Below are 25,788 nucleotides of genomic sequence, written 5' to 3' on the forward strand. Positions count from 1 at the left end.
CAGCTACAGCTGAATACACATATGGACAAGCACCTGAAGAACAGCAAAGTAAAAATGTTAAATTTCTCTCTCTCACCAACAGAAGTTCGTCCAGTAAAAGATATTATCTCACCCACCTTGTGTCTTTAATACCCTGGGACTGACATGGTTACAACTATACTGCGTATAATAGAAAACCTATTCGTTTTAGAGATTTTGTGGGATTAATTCATAATTAAGATAAACCAGTCTCAGAAAGTACAATTCAAGTTCCATCTCAGACTACAAATTAGTTTCAGTATCAATAAAATAGAAGTTACTAACCATCATCATTCCCAGGATCTTCATCTGCTACCTCTTCTAAATCAGCTGTTTTTAGCTTGACCTCTGGATGATACTCATCTTCTTGCTCATTTGATGGTACAGCTGAGGTTACATTTTCTTCTATTTTTTTCCTTTCAGCTTCTCGCTCCAGTTCTTCTATTTCCTGCAGGCGTTTCTCTAGTAGTTCAGCTTGCCTCTTCTGTTTTTTTTTCAGTTTTTTCTTTTTGTTTTTAGATATTTTCCCAACCTACATTTAACAAAGATAAATAATGTCAACTGATTATTCTTCCAAGCATCTCACATCAAAGTTTAAATAATTTTTGATAGCTTTCTATTTGCAAATTCTGGATATTATGTACCATATTAAAGTATTTATGTTCTCCATTTAATCTTCATCTCAAAAAGCACTTCAGGTTATGTAAAGCAAAAAAAAATTACATAACCTCAGGCCACGAGTACTCTGCTAATTAAACTAAAAAGCAATTATATGGAAAATGGTACAGTAAACTTGACTTGATTCATTTAATCTTACTCAACAGCAACATCCTTAACCTTTAGACTACTATTGATCATGTTCATGCATATGGAAGGTACTCCGCTAACAACATACAAATGTTTTAATTATTCTGGTATTTCAACTCAGTGAAAAAACAGCTACTAACAATCAGAAAATGGATGTAAAAAGGTGAAGAAATACCGTATATACTTGTTCATAAGCTGAATATTTTTAGTAAAAAAGGGAAGCACCAGAGAAGGGGGTTGGCTTATGAATGGGTATAGAGAGGGAGAGGTGGGACACAACCCCTGCCCCCAACAAAGGGAGCAAGGAGAGGCAGCACAGCCAGCAGAGCTTGAAAGGAAGAGGCGGGGCCAAAGTCTCTCCGCTTCTGGCCATGCTGCTCTCCCCGCAGCCTCCGAAGCAGCTGCAGCTCCGGGGCTGGTAGGCTGCAGCCGTGCCGCTCGGCCCCGCCCCCCAGAGCAGGCTGCGGATGTGCCACCTGGCCGAGCCTGCTGGAACATGCTGTGGCCGCGCCGCCTGGTCTGGCCCGCCAGAGCAGGCTGCGGACGTGCTGCCCAGCCTGTCGGAGCAGCTCCAGCCAGGCCAGAGACATCCTCCACTGGCCCTCCCCAGATAAGGTGGGAAGGGTAGGATGGGGAGAGTGTGGGGGTCCTGGCTAGGGGTGGGGTCATGTGGGGGGTGGTCACAGGAATTACTCGCCTGACCCCCAGCTTCTCCCCCACACCAAAATTTCCTCACCGGTTGCTGTCCTGGCCCATCAGGGTAAGCAGCTGGCGCTCCGGGACACTTTGTCTACTTAGGTTTACCTCCATGCCTGCAGATGTTCGAGATAAACAAACCATCTCAGCCCACCAGCAGCTTATCCTGATGATCCAGGAACCAAAGTTTGCTGACCCCTGAATTATAGGGTCGGCTTATGAACAGGTCATAAACATTTTCCATTTTTACTTATCCATCTTGGAGGAGTCAGCTTATAAATGAACCGGCTTATGATTGAGTATATACAGTATTTTAAATCATTTACGTGCTGTTTAGTTACAACTCCATAAATATGAAAAGCAGTTTTATTACCCACTTCATGTCAAAAACATATGCATCACTAATGGCAGAAGGAAGTGATAAAATTTTATATACCATAAGGAATGAAAAAAGAAACTTCCAGGTATAGTAACAACAAGCAGAAGAAAAAATAAGGTTAGAGATAGCAGACTGATGTAGTTTTACTGTAACATTTTGAATTTTAATGCGGCATCTTTTGTATTTTGAGTTTTCTAATATATATATGGAAGTTTTCTTCTTAGCATTGGCCTACTAAACCCAGGGTTGTGAGTTCAATCCTTGAGGGTGCCACTAAGGGATCTGGGGCAAAATCAGTACTTGGTCCTGCTAGTGAAGGCAGGGGGCTGGACTCGATGACCTTTCAAGGTCCTTTCCAGTTCTAGGAGATAGGACATCTCCATTATGGTCATTCAAACTAATTGATTTAAGTGTAGGAAATGAAGGGCAAATTTCTGCTCTGAAAGGTTCATGAATAGACCCCATAATCTTCAAGCAACTGTGCAGCACAGTCAGAAATAGATCACTGAAGTCAATCGGACTGCTCACAGTACATAACGGTAAGAATGCAGGATCAGGATTATTCCATAAGAAATATGAAAAATGGCAAGTCCTCAACTTCATTCCACATGAAGCTACAATTATAGCTTTGGAGACTGCTCAAAAATGCATCAACAGTCATGATAGGGTAAATATTGTGCTTTAAAATTGCAATTATGTATTTTTGCCTATAATTCATATTTCTTTTTTGAAATAAATGTATCAGTACTATGAAAGAAAAAATTTATCTTAAAAAAGAACTCCTTAAAAAAGACCACTCTTGATATAACTTGCTACAAAATCATGAAAAATTAACAAAGACTGCAGAACCGCACAAAAAGTGCTCATTTAAGGACAAAAGCTATAGTCAGAGGAGCTTATGTATAGAATGTAAAATGTCAGTAGTCTAACAGTTAATAATAACTAAAGGACAGCAAGATGCTTTAGATATGAGTTATACAGATATACTTACAGGCTTTTGTTGTGGGGCAGTACTCACTAAAAAAGAAAAAATAAAGTCAAACTCACAGGAGGATGTAAGTACATTTTTACAAACCGATTCTGAAATAAAATATAAATAGAATATATTGTACGTTAGTATTTTGTCTCCTTAAAAATATCCACAAACCTAAAACAAATAGTTGTCTTCATTGGAACAGAGGTGATATGCGGTGGATTCTCTATTACAGGCAATTTTAAAAGCAAGATTGGATGTTTTTCTAAAATATCTGCTGTAGTTCAAACAGGAATTAATTCTGGGAAATCCTGTGGCCTATACAGGCAGTCAGACAAGATGAACACAGTGGTTCTTTCTGGTCTTATCCATGAATCTATGAACCTACAAACAATTCCCCACCTCATATTGTCTTACTGTTAACAGTCTGCTCATTTTCCTACTTTAAAAACAATTAGTTTTAAAATGTGCCCTCTAAATATAGTGATCAATATACTATGAGAATAAAGCAAAAATCTCTTATTCAGAATAACACAGTTTAAACAAAATTATTCCACTAGCTGAGTTAGGTCAGGACTCTTTAGCAAGTCCTGTCTAGCCTCCCTGCTGCCAGAAACTTGCATGGATCCCAGCTACTCCTATACAACTCAACTCCCCATGACCAGTTCCTGCCTTTCCACCAGGCTGGGAACCAGCAGCTGGGAGGAGGGGGCAGTGAACTGGCAGAAATGTGTGTTCACTGGGGCTTTGAAGGAAAGTGGACTAAAGCCAGAATGCAAAGAGTGACCCATCAGCAGTAGGGTGAGCAGTACAGAGAAAAAGAGAACTAGCCATGGAAAGTGCCACTGCTCATTTCCAAAAAGATATGACAAATCTGTAGTAGCTCAGAGAAGAGCAACAAAATTGATTAAGGTGTTGGACTGAACAGAATAAAAAATCAATTCCTGCTTCAGAGTAGGCTTCCACAGAGTCAAGGTACGAGGCCCCCTTGAAGTCAATGAAGTGGGGCTCACAGCTAGGGCCAGCCTTCAGCCCAGCACCGACGAGCTGTGAGCCCAGCACAGGGCTCAATTTCACAGCAGGGAGCCTACCAGCAGTGTAATTGACATTCTAGTCAGTTTCACAGCTGCTATTATTTCACATTTCATCTTGGGCTCTGGCTGTCAGCCCCAGAGCAGCGGGCTCAGCTGGGAGCCCCCATTCAGCTATCAGTACCCCACTTCAGATGGTGTCAAGCGCTCCTGGTGAGGACACACACCACGGGCAGAAGGAGGGCAGTGTAGACACAACAGCCGATTTAATTGCTGTGGTGGCTGTAGGTTGACTTGACTTAAGTTGACCTAATTTTGTGGTGTAGGCATCTGGGAAGGCCTGTGGTGTAAAGGGTCCAACTATTAGTAGAGGGAATGAGCTTCCCCAAGACAAATTAATCTATGTGAACATCTGACTCTATGAACACAGAGAGGGTACAAAACATATCACAAACTCTTCCCAGGGGTCTTTGAGAACCAAATTAGCCACATGTAGGGCCCTACCAAATTCACGGCTATGAAAAACACATCACAGACTGTGAAATCTGGCCTTTTGTGTGCTTTTACCCTATACTACACAGAGTTCATGGGGGGAGACCACCACTTCTCAAATTGGGGGTCCTGACTAAAAGGGAGTTGCAGGGGGAGTTGTCAAGTTATTTTAGGGAGGGTTGCAGTACTGCCACCCTTACTTCTGCACGGCCTTCAGAGCTGATCGGCCAGAGTGGTGGCAGATGATTACGGGTCCAGCTCTGCAGTCAGCAGCGCAGAAGTAACTGTGGCAATACCGTACTAGGCCATCCTTACTTCTGTGCTGCTGGTGGTGGCTCTGCCTTCAGAGCTGGGCTTCCAGCCAGCAGTCACCGCTCTCCAGCTGCCCAGCTCTGAAGACAGAGCCACCACCAGCAGCAACACAGAAGGGTAGCAGTACCGCAATCCCCACCCCCACTACAATAACCTTGCAACCATCCCACAACTCCTTTTTGGGTCAGGATCCCTACAATTACACCACCATGACATTTCAGATTTAAATACCTGAAATCATTAAATGTATTATTTTAAAAATCCTATGATCATGATATTGACCAAAATGGACTCTGAAGTTGGTAGGGCCCTAGCCATACGCTAGGTCCACTTTGAGCCTAGAAGTAACTATGCAATGGCACAGAAGAAAAAGAAAAGTCTAAAAACTCCTGAAAACACAAAGTAACTATTGGGAGAAAATGGAAAAAACTAAGAAAAGCTCTCTGGACATGAGCAAAGATCCCAATATTGCAGCTAACTAGGCAAAGAAAAGAACTGATGCAGATGGACACTGCAAAGCCCTTTTACAGCTTCAGTTCTGAACAGCTGGTTAAGTCAGAGCATAGGTGCCAACTCCGTGGGTGCTCTGACACTGGAGCACCCACGGGGAAAAATTGGTAGATGCGGAGCACCCACCGGCAGCTCCCCGACCTGCCCCCCCGCCCCAGATCACCTCCGCCTCCTCACCTGAGCAGGCTGCCGCATCCTGCTTCTCCCCCCTCCCTCCCAGCACTTGCGCAGCGAAACAGCTGTTTCGCGCAAGCCTGGGAGGGTGGGGGGACGAGAAGGAATGCAGCGCGCTTGGGGAAGAGGCGGGGCCAAGGCAGGGATTTGGGGAGGGATCCAATGGGGCGGGGAGGGGCGGAGTCGGGAGGGACCGGGGTGTGTGGGGCCAGGGTGGGGATTTGGGGAGGGATCCAATGGGGTAGGGAGTGGGCGGAGTCGGGGTGGAGCCGGGGGTGGAGTCGGGGCCGGGGGGCGTGAGCTGCCACCGGCGCCAACAAAAGTTGGCGCCTGTGAGTCAGAGTGCTCCTCTAGATCTAACAGGAGTACTGGTTTTTAGCAGGTTCTCAAAATTCAACACCATCATACCATGTAGCTCAGAAGTGGAACTATGCAAAGAGCTAAATACTACACTCATCTTCAGTTAGTTCTGAGGAAGTGTTATAAGTAACAATTACCATTGGCTAAGAACAAACTATATAAATAATTCGATCAAATATCTTCATTGAAGAGAATATTAAGGTTGCACAGTGAGTCACTCAAAAGTCAGGAAACAACATCAAGGTTGCGAGCACAATCTTAACTGCCTCCCTGTGCAATTACTATACAGCCTTTAGTTACATGATCACACATTATTTTAAAACCAACACTTTTTTAAAAAAAACTTTACGCATGTCTAAAATCAAGCATATAATATTCCAGATGGCTGACCCACTCTTGCTCAAACTTTTAAAAAAATCATCTGCAGGCAAAGACTAAGCCTGAAAAGTTTCAGTCTAAATGGTGAATGTTTTGGAAAATTGTGAAGACCTGAAAACAACGTGCTTGATTGTGGAAACATTTATGGAACCTTAACCGCAAAGACTGCCAAATTCCTGCTGTAACGACTACATTTATTAAAATACAACTCAACTATTGTTCCCTATACATTTTTCCATACTGCTATATAATAACTGTCTTAAATATTATCTTTTCCCCATTCCTGTGGCTGATACGGTGGATTGATAAATGACCAGGAGCCACAAGACTGATGACCATTAGAAAGCCACATTTCCTCTAAGTATCCCTTTACTGTTTCATTGTGAACTCTTCTAGCCATCCACACTGTGCAAATCCTTATCAGGAAAAGACGGTATAGTCCAATCTGAACCCTAGGCAAATTTCACAAGCCATTTTATATGTGAGTGGGAAGTATGCCTAAAAGAGGACACTGATGTATGTACAATACATTCACTTTTCAAAGGTCAAAGATCAGGGATTCCAAGACTTTTGTTTCAGAGTAACAGCCGTGTTAGTCTGTATCCGCAAGACTTTTGTGACATCACTAGATCTAACTATAATGCCTAGATTAGAAGTCATACAAATTGAAATTTAAGGTAATGAACTTGGGACAGAATTGGAAAACAATTTAAAGTTACTAACTATTGTGACTATTGCAGCATGGCAGGGCTCCAGTGCAGCTAAAAGTTGTCATTTGAGTTCCCAACTTGAAAAACATGAAAGATTGTTTAGGCACATCATTTCCCTATATTACAGTACTCTGAATACTGGGAGCATACCAACGTGAGAAACAGAAAACATCCCTCAGATGGCTTTCCTGTGGTCTAAATTAATACTTACATTCAACTAGGAATACATTAAAGTAATTAACATTCACATATTTAATTCAGTCATTTAAAATATATAATATTAATTAACTAGAACAAGTTAAATATGATTATCATCTGTTTTCCAAAGCAGTTTTACTTACAGCAAGCTTAACTGTATTACTGTACCTGCTGAGCCAGAAGGAGGAGGAGCACCAGCTTTCTGCCACTCTGTGGCTTCAGCAGCCATTCTACGCACATAGGCATCATCCACGCACATCAAGATATTTTCTGGTTTTATATCTGTATGGATGATCTTGCATTTGCTATGTAGATAATCTAAACCCTGAAGGACCTGTATACAACAAAATCAGTTTAATAATAATTAAATAATAATAATTTCATAGTCTGACCAAGATAAATACATACATTGTCTTACTGTTTAAATAATTATTCTAATTCAAATGCAGTAAAATATGAAAACTTGACTTCAATGTAGTATATAAGTATTTTATAAGATGTTAATACTCTGAATGTTCAAGCGATCAAATACATTTTATGCATTGTTTTAAACTAAAGGTAATTTTCCTTAGATTTACAATATTATCTCAGCTTCCAATGTGACCAAGATGTTATGATGATTTGTCCACTTTTATCTATTACACCTTTGGCATTCCAAGTTTATTTGTTATAAAATCTTGGCCGTCACAGATTATCTAGCCCAGGGCACATTTTGTACATTATATGCAGGAAGCACCCTGTAAATTATCACACAAATCTACATAAATGCTGGTGTAAAATTGGTAACAAGGAAAAAATGACACCCTCATAATATTAATCGGCACTTTTACAGCACTGTCCATCAGAAAATCTTAAAGCACTTTACAATCACAAATGAACTAGGCCTCACAACACCATTAAGAACAGACAGGTTAAGTGAATTATCTGATGTTGCTGAAGAAACCTATGGCAGTGTGGAAAGTAGAATCCCTGTGCTTTATCTACAAGAACCCTGTGCCCCTCTAAACATTTTATCAAGACATTACACAGCACATTCTTAATCCAACCCTTCTCAGAATCATTCAAGATATGATGAATTTTAAAAGTTAAATGTGTGGGTTCAAAAACCTAATACTCGAATCGCTAATCTGGATTTGTGCGTGCAAGTCTGGTCCACTAAATTCCAACACTTGCTTGTTTATTTGAAAAACCAACTGAAAGAGCAGGGATTTTTCTCTTAAAGAATAGAAACCCCAGTTTATCCTCAAAAGATATATGATGACAAGAAGTCCAAGTTTTAGAGAAAGGACACTAAAAGTAACATCCACATCAAGAAAGTGCTCATGATTAGAGCTTGTTGAGAAATGGTTTTCCCATCTTGAAAAATTTTTGAGATTTAAAAAACTCTCCTGCTCTGCACTGGAATGAAACTGAGAACTTTCAAAAAAATTTCACAAAAAACAGGGGAGAGATTCTCCACCCCAGAACTGTCAATAGCCTTGTCATTCAGGCACTCACCTAGGATGTGAGAGACCCCCAGATCTGAGTCTCTGTACCACATCAGGCAGAGCAGGGACTTGAACCTATCTATCCCATATCCCAGGTATGCCCTAACCACTTGGCTATAGAGTCAATCCTCTCTCTTTCTCTCCCACACCATTCTAGTTTTCACCAGAAATTCTATCCTTGACCTGACAAACTTTCCCAATGAAAAGTTTTAGTTTTGACTAATCAGCATTTTCCAGTTAAAAACATTTAAATGAAAAATTCCTGACCAGCTTTACTCACGATTCCTCTACTCCATCTACCACAGCAGCTCCTCATTTTAACAATGTCTATATGACACAGAGACCAAGACAAAGATTCTGAGAATACATTAAAGGCCCTAATTTTTTTTTCCCCAAAAAAACCTCTGCTTTAATGATAGAAAGATAAGGAATTCAGTGAAGCTTAAGTAACTGATTCTCAGACATGGGGCTAAAATTTGCAATTGATAAAGTTAAGGATTTTTGCCCAGTTTTGGAAGTAGAGGACAAAACCAAAAAGCTCAAATTTTTATTGGACCTCTGTATTGTTAAGATTTAATTTTGGTTGGGGTTTCTTTTAAAAGAAATACATATTTTGAATCACATCTTTTGATAATTATTAAACTATAATTATTATTTTATTTATTTGGTTCCTGTTCTCCACTAATCCAGCTAAGAAATATTTTTGATGAGGAATTTGAAACTCTCAAGTGATAGAAAATTATTATAGAATATTTGATGGTAAAAAACCATGAACACCACAAAAATTTTATCTTGTTGCATTAGCAGGGTATATACATTAGACGGAAAATAGTTCTCACACACCCGCAAAGAGTCCTAAAAGCTTTAATTAAATCAAATGTTTTTAAGGGGCTTGCTGGCACAATGATCCTTTCTATTATTGTGACATAATTTCAAATTATTATTTATGATATAAGTAACAGTGAGTTTCATGATCTATGACAAAGAATTATACTAATGTTAGGATTTATACATAAGAATGTTCTTAGCCCCAACTTTAATCAGATAGCTATAATCTAAAAATAGAAGGTATGATGCTTCACTAAACCTGTGTGAGAAAAATATCAAATTCTATAAATATCTGTGAGGGACTGAGACCAAGACTGGGCATAATCCCTAGTTTTTATTTACATCATCTGGCAAGGGAAAGATTGAAATGGATAAGAAAAGCTACTTTTTCCTGGGTGTCAAAAAAATGCAGACAGGAAATATTCTGTTAATATCCCTATATATGTAGTTTAGGGTGATCCAAACTGTGGTATATTTTCTCACTTGGAAAGGTCATATATATAAGAATTTAACTGTTCCACATCAAGAGATACTTTGCCAACACTTATCAGATTCTCTCTCATTGATAGCTAACCTTCCCTCCATCTACAGGGCCAGGATTGCAGACCATTATGCCTCTGAGAGTTGATTACTTACTACACATGGTTCATTTAAACAAAAATCAAGAATGTTCACAGACAGAAAACAAGATGCTAATTTTGGATCATTTCAATTTCAGAGCACGTTCCCTATCAGATAGGCTAGTGCAGGGATCGGGAACCTTTGGCACGCGGTTCGCCAGGGTAAGCCCCCTGGCAGGCCGGGCCAGTTTGTTTACCTACCACGTCCGCAAGTTCGGCCAACCGCGGCTCCCACTGGCCGTGCGCTGACCCAGGCCAACGAGGGCTACGGGAACAATTATAACTGATTGTTCACTGACTCTTTTTATTTTTTTTTAATGAAGTGTGTGTGGATTGTTTCAGCTTCTTTGTCGGAGCTTAGCTTTAAACTGTATATTTTTAGTAGGGGCTCATTTAATTTATTTGTATTATTTCTGAATTTAATTTTTAGTAACATCATTTTGGAAGTATTTTGGCTTTTGACTTTTTTGCTCATACTTTGTCATATTTCAAAGTCTAGGGATTTGCCTTCTTTCCTGACAAAATTTGGATTAAACTAGTTTTAGACCTATTTATTATTGAAAGATTGTTCTCAAAAGTTACTTGGATCTATATTACCAGAACCAGTTCAATCATCCCTAGATAACCTATTAAGGAAATCAAGATTAACAATGATCATGCACAAAAATATATGTGTTGTTTCATCAATTTATGCAAGCAAGTCCAATGGGAAATTATCCTAGGAAAAAATACACATTGATCTCATCTGATTGAGATTATAGATGGACATCCTAAAACAAGAACATGTCAATTAACTGAAATGGATATAATACAATTAGCTATATCCAGTATGTTCCATGCAAAGTGTGCAGGCCATCTGTTTTGGGAATGCCTTACTCTGAAAAAGATATTGGGAATATATGCTAGAGAAAACTGACCATAACACTAATCATACACTGCCAGTTATTTCTGAATTATGTCAATTACATAATAGGGATAAAAAGCAAAACTCAACAAAAGAATGTCTAAAATGGATCAAAGTAAGTAATCCACATCTGTACAAATCCGACTCAAAACTAGATGTAAAGGATAGATCACATCACTATCTGAAACAACTTTGTATGAGAGTATAAAATAAAGTTTACATGGTAAAGAAGAAATATTTAATTCCCTATGGAGATTATTCCTATAATGTTAATAAGGAAAGGATACGTACCTTCATTCTGCTTTTCTGAATCTTAAAAATTTTTCACTCCTGGATCTCAGCTTCCTAGTGAGACACAGGTGGAAAACCACAAGCTCTGGAAGTTTTTGGCCCCAAAGAGCAGCAGTTGTGGCAAAGTGCATCTGTCAACTGCCTCCCATCTTGGTGGTCCCAAACTCCCCTGAACCACGACCAATTACAACCAATTTCACTTTAACATTTCAGTCCGATACTAATTCAGCAGGAAATCAAGGTTCCCCATAAAGCCAAGCTGATCACACACACACAAAATTTCTTCCAAGGCAGAAAAAAACACATAGATGTAAATACATCACGACTGGTTAAAGAAAACTCCTCTGAACTCCCAGGGCAAAGGGATGTGTGTGTAAGAATCCTGCAAGATGGTATCTTCAGAGAAGAAGAATTGCACACAAGTAATTTTCCCTTCTCTAAAAGACCATCTTTGAAGGAATCTGGGTAATAAGCAGGGCCGGCTCTAGGATTTTTGCAGCCCAAAGCAAAAATAATTTTGTCCAACCCCCCCGCCCCGTTCTTTAATTACCCCACCCCCGGCCCCGCCTCAACTCCGCCCCTTCCCCAAATCCCCAGCCCTGCCTCCTCCCCCAGGCTCTCAAGCCTAGGAGGGAGGGAGGGAGGGGGAGAAGCAGCGCCCGCGCCATGGCTGCTCAGGATCTCCCCCTCCGTCCCAGGTTTGAGAGCCTGGGAGGTGGGGGAGACTCTGAGTGGCCGCGGCGCGGGCGCTGCTTCTCCCCCTCCTTCCCAGGCTCTCAAGCCTGGGATGGAGGGGGAGCAGCGGCGCGCGAAACGGCCGCTCGGGATCTCCCCCTCCCTCCCAGGTTTGAGAGCCTGGGAGGAAGGGGGAGACCCCGAGCCGCCGCGGCGCGCGCCGCTGCTCACCCTCCCTCCCAGACTTGAGAGCCTGGGAGGGAGGGCGAGTAGCGGCGCGCGAATCAGCTGTTTCGCGCACCTGTGGCAGCAGCAGCAGAGGTGAGCTAGGGCGGCCGGGACACATTTTTAGGGGCGGCATTCTGGCGCCGGCCATGCGCCCCTAAAAATGTGCTGCCCCAAGCACCAGCTTGTTTTGCTGGTGCCTAGAGCCGGCCCTGGTAATAAGAATCTTGTCACATCTTGTTACAAACCTAGATTCTGAGCTCTCAGGAACAGGGATTGTTTTCATGTTATTTGTTAGTACTATGGGGCCCTGAATAGTGATTGGGCCTCCTAAACTCTACTGTAATACCAATAAGAAAAAAAAAAGCAGCAGCAGCAGGAGAAAGATATCCCAATGGAAAAGGCAGTTTTAACTAACAAGGGCAGACAGAACAAAGGCAACATAGTGCAAGGGACAGGTTTTTCCTGTTTTTGTTTTAAACAAACAACAAAAAAGGAGAAAAAAATTACCTCCCTGGTAATTACCACATCAGGCCTCCTACTCAAGGACTGGTAGGGTGTGTTCCATCAAACAAAAGAACAAAATTCAACCAATTCCAAGGAGAGACATCCAGAGGAAACAAAACTGTAGAACACAGAAGAGTCTGGACTCCCCAGCCTTGGAGCAGAACCACAGAACCGTGATACTGAAGCAAAAACACTCCTGAAAAACTGAATACAAACGTCAGTATTCAGTGAACATACCACCTACAGCCTATGTAGATACATATATACCTATAATTGAACAATTCTTTGTTGACCTCTAGTGGCTATATAAGCCTGGCATGACCCTCTAGGTTCAGGGTTGCCTGATCATACAAATTATAATATGCAGACAGCCATATAGGTGTGAGCCAACATTTTCAATATTTGGGTGCCTAAGCTGTATGTAAGGAATATTCACCACTTGGCACTCATGTTAAACAAAGTCTTAAACTCTTAAAAAGTTTTATCAGAGACTGACTTCCAACAGAAAAAGACCCAAATAATTGCATTTGGTATAGCTGAAGACAAATTACTTGGGACTCAACCCACCAAGTAAACCAAATTTTACTTTTATTATTAAAAGCAAGAAATCAAAAACGCAGGTAAGTCACATCACAACATAATGCAATTCCACAACTACCTTACTTTGTACCTGGGACTACAGCTGAACAGAGCATAAGAATTACCCCATACTCTTAAGTATTAATAGCCTAGTTGAAATAACATCTAAGACCTTCCATTTAAAATATCCAGACAAGAATCCTTCAGATACATTTTTGGAATTTATTTATTTTAAAGCCCCTGCAGCCTGCAGGAGAAAAGACAAGTAACCTATACATTTTTAACATCTTACTTGAATAATACCATAAACTTTTTCATAACTGGAGCCTTTGTTTCTGTAACGAACAATGAATGCTGCTAAGGCCTTGGCTACACGCGGGAATTCACAGCAAGCACACAAGTGTAGTCGCGCAGCCAACTCTCTCTGAGGGGAATAGCGTGCAGCGCTGCAGGCTCTGATCACACTAGTGCTTTACAGTGCTGCACTCGCTGCGCTCGGGGGTGGGGGGGGGCGTTTTTACACCCCTGAGTGCAGCAAGTTGCAGCGCTGTACAGTGCCAGTGTAGCCAAGGCCTAAGTGAGTGAAATTTGAAATAATCTTAATACACATCTTGGTTGGTTTTGCAGAACAATGTAGAACTACAGAATGTAGAATCACATGTACTGTGCTGTTACATGACCTGTCTATTTTATTTTATTCTTGCTCTTAATACATAATAATTAAGTAGAATTTAGTTTGCTTCATGAGTGGAGTTCTGAGTTCTCAGTCAAGGGTTATATCAACTGCCAATTAATTAATTAATTTAGGCTTTTCGGTAGGAAAAAGTCAGCCTTTCTAAAAAAAAGTAAAACTTTTTTATGTAACAGTCATAAATACCCCCTACAGAATCAGTCTCCTAAATCCCTATTTAGGCTTCCAATAAAAGTGCCTTAATTTCAGAGGTCCTGAGCACCTGCAGCTTTGAAATCAAATGTTAGGCACCTAGCTTTGAAAACTGTGGTCATGCAACAACACAGCCACCTGCTGAGTGCACTGATACCAAATGAAACAAGAAAGCTGGGTGGGCTGGCATGACAATATGTCCACTAAGCTAAGTACTTATCACGACCTTGGAAAGGGATTTTAGAACTTTCTTTAACACCACTGCAGTCTAGAAAATGTGGAGGCTACAGCTGTATAAAACACACTGCTGAATAATCCTACACCATTGGAACCTATACCACTATTGAGAAGTGACTTGCCATGTAAGAAGAATAGCCTTTATTAGTTTGTGAAGGACTCCACTAAGACCCCACAACTCAGGGGCTTCAGTGCAGATTTTGGTAAGCATCAAGTCTCAGCTGATCATTGACTTCTGATGTTAGCTCTCATTCCAAAGACAGTTACCCCAAGGATGCTATCACTGTTGCAGACTAATTGGCCTTAAAGGCAACAGGGGCTAAATGATCTGTCAAAAATACCTCTGTTTTGCCTGAATCTCTTTCACGCGCCTATGGTTATGTCTCCAAATTCCTCCACTCCATCCATAAAACTCCAAAACCTATTCTACGCCAGGAAGATTCTATGTAGAAAATGACAGCTATGGGTTGGTAACCCCATCCTCGGAATGAGAGTCAGGCCTGGGGTACACTACAAAGTTAGGTCAACATAAGCCGCGTTAGGTCGAGTTAATAAAGTACATGTCTACGCTACCGAGTCCCTTCCGCCGACCTAAAGGGCTTGTAAAGTCGACCTTTGTACACTACCTCCAAGAGAGGCATAGCACTTGAGTTGACATCCACGCATCAACATGGGAATAGTGTAGACATTGTGTTGTGTAATTTGAATGAATTGGCCTCCAGGAGGTATCCCACAGTGCTCTACAGTGACCACTTTAGAGAACACTTTCAACTCCACTGCACTTCAGCCAGGTACACAGGAAACAGCTGCCCCCCTGTTAAAGCCCCGGGAACTTTTGAATTTTCATTTCCTGTTTGATCAACGTGGAGAGCTCGCCAACACAGCTGATCATGGATGCTCAAGGCTGCAAACGTGCTCCAGCACGGAGTACACAGGAGGTGATGGATCTTATTGCTGTGTGGGGAGAAGAGTCTGTGCAGGCACAGCTCCAATCCAGCAGAAGAAACACTAACATCTATGCCAAAATCACACAGGGCAAGGGGGAGAAGGGCTACACCAGGGACACATAGCAGTGCCGCGTGAAAATAAAGGAGCTTCAGCAAGCGTACCAGAAAACAAGGGAGGCAAACAGTCGCTCTGGTTCTGAGACACAGACATGCCGCTTCTCTGAGGAGCTGCATGCGATTCTTGGTGGCAACCCCACCACTACCCCAAAACACTCCGTGGATACCTCCCAGGAGCCCCGGACGACCTCGAGCAACGATGAAGAGGACATTGTTGACGAGGAAGAGGAGGAGGAGAATGCAAGGCAGGCAAGCAGAGGATCCATTCTCCGTGACAGCCAAGAACTTTTTTAAACGCTGGAGCCCATCCCCTCATAGGATCAATTGTTGGCGGAGCACGATACCAGGGAAGACACCTCTGGTGAGTACACATTTCCAATCGAACTGTAGGGGTTACATGCTATTATTTTTAATGTTGAATCTGAACAAAAAATAGGTATAGTGGTTATCGGTGGCCACTCCAGCTATACAGAGGGTGCTCTCCAAAAAAGACTGTTTATGTGCACAGGGATGGCCCTGGAATCCTTCATGGAGATTTCTGGGAAGCTTTCATGGAGGTACTCTGCAATCCTTTGCAGAAGGTTTCTGGAAAAGGCTGCCTTATTTTGTCCACCACAGTAGGACACTTTCCCACACCACTCCAGTATTAACTTTTCTGGCATCATTGTGGTACACAGCACAGCAGCATAAGGACCAGGTGTGTACCCAGATGCTTGCAGCATCTGCTCCCTTTCCGCCTCTGTTACCCTCAGGAGAGTGATCCTGCATATGGTCACCTAGGGGAAACGGGGGAAGTTTTAAATGCTAGCCCTTAAGCTGCAAACAATTCGACAAGTAATCCACCCATTTGGTTAATTCTGGGTCACACAACCACGCTTTCCTGAGTGTGCCCTGGTTGTGGTTGGAAGGGATCACTGCGTATTGCAACCAGCATTTAAAAGGGCGGAGGGGGGGGGGTGATGCTTCCTGTTTGTCTCCATTCCACCCCAACCCGGTGCCGCTTTGTAACAACCAAACTATTTGCAGGACTTTACGCTGGTGCCTGTCCTCAAGGACCATCCAGGTTGCTAGGGAAAAGGGGGCTTTTCTGAGGTTGGAACCATTGATCCCAAGGACATCTTCACAAAAGCTGCAGCACAAGACCTCTCGCCCATGCTTCATGGCCTTACTCACTGTGGCTGGAGCAGCAAACCAACTCTTGCAGTAGCCAGCAGTTGTAATTATGTTGTGGTTTGCAGGGGAGTGAATTGAGGGGTGTTTCTTTTATAAAAAGAATTAACCTTGCACCAGAAACAATGTATGCACTGTCAATGCTAACCTTTGTATTCTTTGCAGCTGAAAACTTGTCCATTGGTGCATCCTCCACATCGGGACAGAGACTTTCCCAGATTAGAAGGCGGAAAAAGAAGACTCAGGAGGACATGTTCAATGAGTTAATGCATGCCTCTGAGAGTGACAAGATGGAGCTCAGCACGTGGAGGATTGCACTGTCCAAAAGCCTGCACAAAGACAGCAAGGACAGGAGAACATGCAGGGAACATGAGTGTGACATGCAGGAAGAGATGGTATGCATGAAGAGGGAGCAAACAGACATGTTGAGGTTCAAGGAAAGTCCCTCTGCAGCCTATGCTGAACCTGCTGCCATTGCCACCAAGTTCCACATCCTCCTCTCCCAGAAATCCTAGGATGCGGTGGTGGGAGGAGTCCAGTATCCCTTGCACTCAACTCCAGGGGAGGGTACAAGGACCAGAAGGCACCCATTCCCACACCTTTGATTGTTACAGCAGTGCAATTTTAAGAAAGCTGTCCTTGTTTCCCACTCCCACCCCCCAGTGCTATCAGCTCTTTTGCCCCAGGTTATCTTACTCTTCTTTGCTGTCTCTCAGTGTTTGTGAGCATAATAAAACTTAATGGATTGAGGAGAAAAGGCTCTTTATTCATTCAGAGCACAGTAGTTAGTGGGGGTGGGAGTTTACAGGGGAGTATATGAAATGAAGGGGACAGATTGGTAAGGAACAACACACATAAGTGTCACATTACTGTAGTCATGCTGAAACGAGTTTTCAAAGCCTCACGAAGATGCAATGCCCCTCAATGTGCTCTTCTGATTACCCTGGTGTCTGGCTGCTCAAAATTGGCTGTCAGGTGATCTGCCTCAACCCCCCATTCCACCAGAAACTTTTCTCCCTTTGTTTCACAGATATTGTGGAATAAAGGGAGCAACAACAATGGGGATATTGCTTTCACTGAGGTTTAACCTAGCAAGCAAACAACGCCAGCAGGCTTTTAAACATCTAAAGGCACATTCCACCAAGCATTATGCGCTTGCTCAGCTTATGGTTCAACCGGTCCTTACTGCTGTCCAGGCTGCCTATGTACGGCTTCATGAGAAGGGGTAGGCTGGGTCTCCCAGGATCACGATTGGCATTTCAACATCACCAACGGTTATTCTGCAGTCTGTAAAGAAAGTTCCTGCTTGCAGCTTTCTGAACAGACTGGAGTTCCTAAAGATGCACGCATCATGCACCTTTCCCGAACATCCCATGTTGATGTCGGTGAAATGGCCCCTGTGATCCACCAACGCTTGCAACACCATTGAGAAGTACCCCTTTTGGTTTATGTACTCGTTGGCAAGGTGTTCTGGTGCCAAGATAGGGCTATGCGTTCCGTCTATGGCCCCAACCCAGTTAGGAAACCCCATCGCCGCAAAACCATACACTATGTCCTGCACGTTTCCCAGAGTCACTACCCTTCTTATCAGAAGTCTATTTATTACCCTGGCACCTTCAATTACAACAGACCACACAGTAGATTTACCCACTCTGAATTGATTCCCCACTGACCAGTGGCAGTCTGGTGTTGCAAGCTTCCACAGAGCTATCACCACTTGCTTCTCAACTGTCAGAGCAGCTCTCATTTTAGTACTGCTGTGCTTCAGGGCTGGGGAAAGCTCTTCACACAGTTCCATGAAAGTGGCCTTACACATTTGAAAGTTCTGCAGCCACTGCTCGTCATCCCATAGCTGCGTAACTATGTGGTCCCACCAGTCATTGCTTGTTTCCCAGGCCGAGAATCGGCGCTCCACCTTGCCAAGGTGATGCGCGACTGTCGCCAGCATCTGTGAATTACTCCACTCCAAGGCTTCCAGCAGGGCTGCTTGCATGGCATCACATTGTTCCACACGGCAGCTCCTGCTTCAGCTGAATAAATACTGCAGAATAAGGCACGAGGCGTTTGTAATGCTCGTAACAACAGTGTACACCAGAGCAGGATCCATGCTTGCCATGCTATGGCGTCTGCACGGGTGACCCAGGCTTAGGAAAAAAGGCGCGAAAAAAAGACTTGGTTTCTTTGCTGTTGATTTCAGGGAGGGAGGGAGGAAGGTAAGTGCATCATGGGATGCTAACACCATGTTCCCATAACCACTCACACAACTCTTTTGGTCCTATGAGGCATTGCAAGCCCAACCCAACATTCCACTCGACTCCATGCACTGTGGAATAGCTATCCACAGTGTAGCACTCCATGCGTCGATGCAAGCCCTGCTAGTGAGGATGCACTCCGCCAACACAACGAGCATACTGGGAACATTCAAGATTGACAAGCTTAAATCGGAGGCTCAATGTCAATCAACCTAAATTTGTAGTGCAGACATACCCTCAGTGTCAAAGCTCAGGTCTCTAGAGCACAGCACCGTGCAGGTGACCTCTCTCCTTCAGATTAGGCATCACAATGTGAGGGTAAAGAAGAGCCTTACAACATCCTTGATTTCACACAGAAAGTGACTAACTAGTGGGCACATGTAGTGTCAAAGAAATCTGATGGCTGCTCTGTGACTAAGTAGAAGCCATCAATGTATGAACACAGCTTTCAAGTCTTGCAGTGAAAATCCGCTGAGACTTCCTGAAGGTAAAAAGAGCTGAAACCTTTTGAGGCTAAAAGGAGGCAAAGCACTGTGAAGAAATCAAGGACTCACAAGCCAAAGTCCCAAAGCTAAAAGATCAAGCTAAAGAGCAGAACCTGTGAGTGCAGAGGATGGAGCCTGGCTCATGTTCCTGAATACAGAGAGTCATGAACCACTAGTTTGAAATAAACAATCACACATGACTGGAAGGCCAGGACATTCTTTAAAGGTTACCTAAAGCACTGCAAAACTGGAATGGGATACAGAGCTGGAGAGGCATCTGACATGGTAGAGCTCACATAAGGAGCTACTTTGATGTCTGTGGTCAAGAAAGAACTGAGTAGAAAGTTCAAAGCCAAAACACCTTGAGAAGCTTGGAGAATATATGCATCATTTTAAGAAACTGAGAGCAAGTAGTGAGAATCCTGCACAGGTGGTATCCTTACAGAAAGCATTTTTATACAGATTCCTACATCTCCCCTTGTATTCAGTTTCCTTTTGTTTTGTTCTTCACTTCTTTTCCCTTCATATTCAATTATAATTTAATTATACTTTGTATTGTTTATATGTACAATACCTTATTGTATTACACTCGTCTTAATTGAAATTTCATGTATCTTTTCCTTATTCAAATCATATAAGGATAAAAGTTATAAAAAAGCTTTGTGATATTTGAATCACTGGATTTAATTTATTTTAGAAATATGTATCTATCAAATACTGCATTACTGATTTTAAAAAAATTAAAGCGGATCACTCCTTACACTGACCCATCTTAGGCTGCTGTTTAGCAAATAATTTTGGCTCTCACTCTACAACTGACTATATGAGTATAAGGTTTCACCCCTATACAAGAAGATGCAGCATCAGGGCCTCTGTTTCACTCAGGCTGTTTAATTAAATGTTGAGACATGTCAGTTCAAATATGGCAAGAAATTTGGGGAAAACAATTTGGAAGAATTATTTCAAAAGATTGATTATTTAAAAATAATACAATAAAAAACAGTGTTGATATTAGCAATATACATAAGTGCAAAACTGCAAAAAACTACTTGGCATCACAGACTTTGGTCACCCTGGAAATCATCCAAATCTGGACCATCACTAATTTTGATATAATGATCTACCAAAAAAACATAATGAATAGGGCCCTACCAAATACACGGCCATGAAAAACATGCCACAGACTGTGAAAACTAGTCTTATGTACTTTTATCCTATACTATACAGATTTCACAGGGGAGACCAGAGTTTCTCAAATTGTGGGTCCTGTCCCAAAAGGGAGTTGCAGGGGGGGGTCACAAAGTTGTTTTAGGGGGGTCGCAGTATTGCCACCCTTCTACGCTGCCTTCAGAGCTGGGCAGCTGAAGAGCGGCGGCTGTTGGCCGGGCACCCAGCTCTGAAGGCACTGCCCTGCCAGCAGCAGTGCAGAAGTAAGGATGGCAATAGTATACCATGTGCCATCCTTTTTTCTGCTCTGCTGCCTTCAGAGCTGGGAAGCTGGAGCGTGGCAGCTACTGACGGAGGGCCCAGCTCTGCAAGCAGCAGCAGCAGCGCAGAAGTATGGGTGGCAATACCATACCATGACATCTGCTTTCAGAGCTGGGATCCTGGCCAGCAGCCACCGCTCTCCAACTGTCCAGCTCTGAAGGCAGTGCCGCTGCCAGCAGCAGCACAGAAGGGTAGCAGTACCACAATTCCCCCTACAAAAACACTGTGACCATCCACAACTCCTTTTTGGGTCAGGACCCCTATAATTACAACACCATGAAATTTCAGATTTAAAGAGCTGAAATCATGAAATTTATGATTTTTTAAATCCCATGACCATGAAATTTACCAAAATGGATCATGAATTTGGTAGGGCTGTAACAATAAGATAATATGTCTGATCTTTTCCCTCTCTGGCACATCACTTCTGTAAGATCATCTCCCCAGCAATTTGGTTTGTATGGTGCAATGTAGGAATGCACATATGAGAGAGAACTCTAATAGTGGGAATTTCAAAAGTGCCTAATCATCTTTAGATCTATGCTCCTAAATCATTTGGATACTTTTGAAAATCCTGTCCTTGGCTTTTTAATGTATATCTCCTGAGGATCTGTTTTTCAGACAGAGATGCAATCGGTATTAATTTTTTAAAAATTATGTTTATATTATTTTCCATTGATCTTGTGTTGTATATTCTGAAGGTGGTTCAATATAAAAGATGAAATTGTGGTCAATTTATTAATCAAGAAAACTGATTTCCTTATTTTCAAATACTCTTAAATTTGTAAGAAACAGATTGACTTAAAAATTTAAGCATATGTTTTGTGAAAGAGCTCAGTAGCCAATGGAGTATCTACACAAACAAAGCAAGCAAAGTGCACAAATGCATGTTATAGGAAAAGATACTCTCAACAGCTACCTATGGGAACACCTATGAAATTAATACCTACCGTATATTTCCTGGTATGATCTGCAGTTGAAGTATCAACACATTAACATTAAAGTAAAGCAACACTGTAGAAAAAAATTAAAACATTAGCAAATCTTACCTGTCGAATTATACTTTTTACGCAACGGATAGGAAGTCCTTGATAGTTGGATTTGATTATCCATTTTAAGAGATGATGTCCAAGAACTTCAAAGACCATACAGACATCTGGGATTTAAATAAGGATAATTACAAGGTAACTTCTTATTTAGCTCAACCATAATACTTTTTTGCACTTTAGCTAAAGTGCCCATCGTCCCTCTAAAAAAATAGTCCTCATGAACAGAATGAAAATCATAGCATCATAGAAATGCAGGGCTGGCAGTGACCTTGAAAAGTCATCTAGTCTGTCCACCCAAGCTGAGGCAGGATTATGTATACTTAGATCATCTCTGACAGGTGTCTAACTTGTTCTTAAAAACTCCAGTGACAGGGATTCCACAACCTCCCTCGGTAACTATTCCAGTACTTAACTATCCTTCTAGAAAGAAAGTTTTCCTAATATCTAACCTAAATCTTCCTTGCTGCTGTTTAAGTCCATTACTTCTTGTCCTATCCTCATGGGCACGGGGAACAACTGATCAACATCCTCTTTATAACAGCCCTTAACATATTTGAAGACTTATCAGGTTCCTGCTCAGACTTCTTTTCTTAAGACTAAACATGACCATTTTTAACATTTCATCATAGATTAAGTTTTCTAAACCTTTTATTATTTTTATTGCTCCACTCTGGACTCTCTCCAGTTTGTCCACATCTTTCTTAAAGTGTGGTCCTCAAAACTGGGCACAATTCTCCAGATGAGGCCTCACCAGTTCCACTCTACTATGCACAATTACCTCCTATGTCTGACATATGACATTTTTGTTAATATACTCCAGAATTTTATCAGTCTTTTGCAACTGTGTCATATTGCTGGCTCATATTCAGTTTGTGAAACCCCCAGATCCCATTCTGCAGTACTACCATCTAGCCAGTTATTCCCCATTTTCTAGTTGTGCATCTGATTTTCCTTTCTATGTGTAGTCTTTGCTCTTGTCATTATTGAATTTCATCTAATTGATTTCAGACAATTCTCCAATTTATCAAGGTCATTTTCAATTCTATTCTTGTCCTCTAAAGTCCTCCCAGCTTGGCATCATTTGCAAATGTTATAAGTGAACTCTCCACTACATCATCCAAGTTACTATATTTGAATAGTACTGGATCCAGGACCCACTAGATATGTCCTCCCAGTTTGACTGCAAACCATCAATAACTACTCTTGGAGTATGGTTTTTCAACTACAGTAATTGTGCACCCTTCTTCTAGTAATTGCAGCTAGACCACATTTGCCTAGTTTGCTTATGAGAATGTCATGTGGGACTGTCAAAAGTCTTGCTAAAATCAAGATTTATTGTGTTGATTATTTCCCCACATCCACTAGGCCAGAAACCCTGTCAAAGAAGGGAATCAGGTTGGTTTAGCATGATTATTTGTTGACAAATCCATGTTGGCTACTACTTATCACTCTATGATCCTCTAGGATACCACTTAGCAAGGGTACAGGTCCCTTGGGACCTGAATCTTGTGCTGTCCAGGCTCATGGGTCCTCCCTTCGAACCCTTGGCTTCCTGTTCTCTCCTGCTTCTCTCCTGGAAAGTTTATTTCTTGGTCTCCATTGCATCAACCTGCAGGATGTCTGAGATCAGAGCGCTCACCTCGGAGCCACCCTATACAGCCTTCTACAAGAACAAGGTCCAGCTGAGCCTGCACCCGGCTTTTTTGCCCAAAGTAGTTTCCCAGTTTCATATTGGTCAGGGAATATACTTACCAGTTTTCTGTCCCAAGCGTCATGCAACAGATGAGGAATGCAGGCTGCAGTCCCTGGACATCAGATGGGTGCTGGCCTTCTACACAGATAGAACAGCCGTTCCATAGGTCAATGCAGTTGTTTGTTGCTGTCGCAGACAGGATGTCTGCCCTGTGTCTGCCCAGAAAATCTTGTCCTGGATCACAGCCTGCATCCACTATTGCTATGAGCTGGCAAAGGTGCCTCTGCCGGCGATTGTGACAGCACACTCGACGAGGGCACAGGTGTAATCGGCAGCCTTCCTGGAACAGGTACCAATCCAAGAGATCTATCGGGCTGCTACCTGGGCATCTGGCCACATGTTCGCGTCTCATTATGCACTGACTCAGCAAGCTTGCGCAACCTGGGCTGGGGTAGAGGCCAAGAGGACATTGAAGAGGGTGTCCTCCTGTTCTGCCATTTTGTGCACCTCCAAGCTCAAATTCTCAGCCACCCGCCGAAGTAGAGCCTAATGTTCCTTAAAATCGTCCAGCAGGCTGGCCCTCAAGGGTCCCGCAACCTCCTCGTCCAGTGAAAAGGATGACTGAGCAGCCCCCAGGGTTTCATCCACCACCAGAGAAGGAGACTTAGGGATGGGAGTAGTTTCCTCTGCCCCAACCTCTCTGGGGAGACCTGAGCCAAGATGGGAAGCACTCCCGTGGCACAGTGATTGGGACTAGCACTGAGAGGACAACCGAAAGGAGGATTTGCACCAACAGCAGTATGAGAGTCGCATCGAGATCTCGATCTTGGTCTCGATGACCAAAGAGAAGTTCCAGACCTGGACTGTGACTCCTGGAATCCAGGATGTGGCAGAGAGGATCGCTGCTTTGTTTCAGGCAATCAGCGGCGGCCCACTGCCCCTTGAGGGGTCTTAGAGGCTGGCTTACCCTCTTGGGGAGCCTTAGGTGAGTCCTGTGGCACCTGTGTCATCAGGAGCATGGGCGGAGACCTGTGCTCTCTCAGCATCAGGGGAGGCTGGGAGGACGACGGTTCTGGCAGGAGTTTGAATCCCATACCACTCTCGAGAGTCAAAGGCGGATCTTTTAAGAGGCTAGTGGCTCCAACCGGAGAGGCATGAACACGTGGCTCAGGAGTGGCCTGGCCCAGGTCCCTTACTAGATGACCCCGGGCCTTCTTCCTCGGTGCCGGGGAGTTGTGCTTTTTCGTTTTCTTCTTAAACACCGGTGATGGGGAGTGGTGCTGGGTACAACCCAGTGCCAGTGGCACAGTGCATCTAGAGGCCAAGGTCTCGGTGCAACCTGGCAGGACGGCTCAGAAGCCGGGCGAAGGGCATGCTCCATCAGGAGAGCTGTCATATGAATGTCACGCTCCCTCTGGGTTCTGGGACGAAAGTTCTTACAGATCCGGCACCAATCCATGACGTGCAATTCCCACAAGCACTTAAGACAGCTGCTATGGGGGTCACTCACAGGAATAGACCTGTTGCAGTCCACACAGGGCTTAAACCCGGGAGACCAGGGCATGACCCGCCTGGGGTAAAGTCCCCACTAACTTCTAACAACACATCGCTCAGTGGTTTAAGCACTGGTCTGCTAAACCCAGGGTTATGAGTTCAGTCCTTGAGGGGGCCATTTAGGAATCTAGGGCAAAAAAAATAGTTGGGGATTGGTCCTGCTTTGAGCAGGGGGTTGGACTAGATGACCTTCTGAGATCCCTTCCAACCCTGATATTCTATTTATACCAACAGTTACAAAAGGTAGGTAACCATTTTTTGGCTACTACTTATCACCCTATTATCCTCTAAGTGCTTTCAAATTGATTCTTTAACTGATAAAAATATAATGCAAGCCTCAGTCTTGTAAACACAACTTTTATGCTCAATGTTAAGCACATGAGTAGTCTGATTTCAATGGGACTACTCAGATGCTTAAAGTTAACATGTACATAAATATTTGCAAATCAGGCCCTAGATGATGAACCAAATAATCAATATTTTAATGATGCAATTTTTGTCAATAACCTTTAAAGTAACTATAATACCACCATTCCATTGGAAATGGTATGTTCTACCAGTAAAAGATTAACTAGTAGCTATATATTAAAAAACTAGTAGCTATATTTAAAAAAAGAAAATGAAAGAGATTCTTTTTTGTTTTCATTTTCACTGTAGAACAGTAAAAATAAAATTTCTAAAAGTATCCCTTATTGCTAGTGTATTTTAAATTATTTAGAATCATAGATTCATAGGGTTAGAAGGGACCACAAGGGTAAT

The 25,788-nt window shown here is 42.7% G+C and overlaps 1 protein-coding gene across 8 annotated transcripts in view; it reads right to left on the minus strand.

Annotated features, from left to right (window-relative positions):
- Nucleotides 1-25,788, minus strand: part of SRPK2 (SRSF protein kinase 2) — a 278,856-nt gene that overhangs the window by 66,093 nt on the left and 186,975 nt on the right. For all 8 annotated transcript variants that reach the window (XM_054018147.1, XM_054018167.1, XM_054018156.1 and 5 more), the window contains 4 exons: nucleotides 21,783-21,889; nucleotides 7,207-7,372; nucleotides 2,892-2,917; nucleotides 304-550 (listed from right to left, as the gene is read on the minus strand). In XM_054018147.1, coding sequence (XP_053874122.1) covers nucleotides 304-550; nucleotides 2,892-2,917; nucleotides 7,207-7,372; nucleotides 21,783-21,889 — 546 coding nt within the window. The remainder of the gene's footprint in view (nucleotides 1-303; nucleotides 551-2,891; nucleotides 2,918-7,206; nucleotides 7,373-21,782; nucleotides 21,890-25,788) is intronic.

The sequence above is a fragment of the Malaclemys terrapin genome, chromosome 1 (assembly GCF_027887155.1).
Source record: "Malaclemys terrapin pileata isolate rMalTer1 chromosome 1, rMalTer1.hap1, whole genome shotgun sequence".
Classification (NCBI taxonomy): domain Eukaryota; kingdom Metazoa; phylum Chordata; order Testudines; family Emydidae; genus Malaclemys; species Malaclemys terrapin.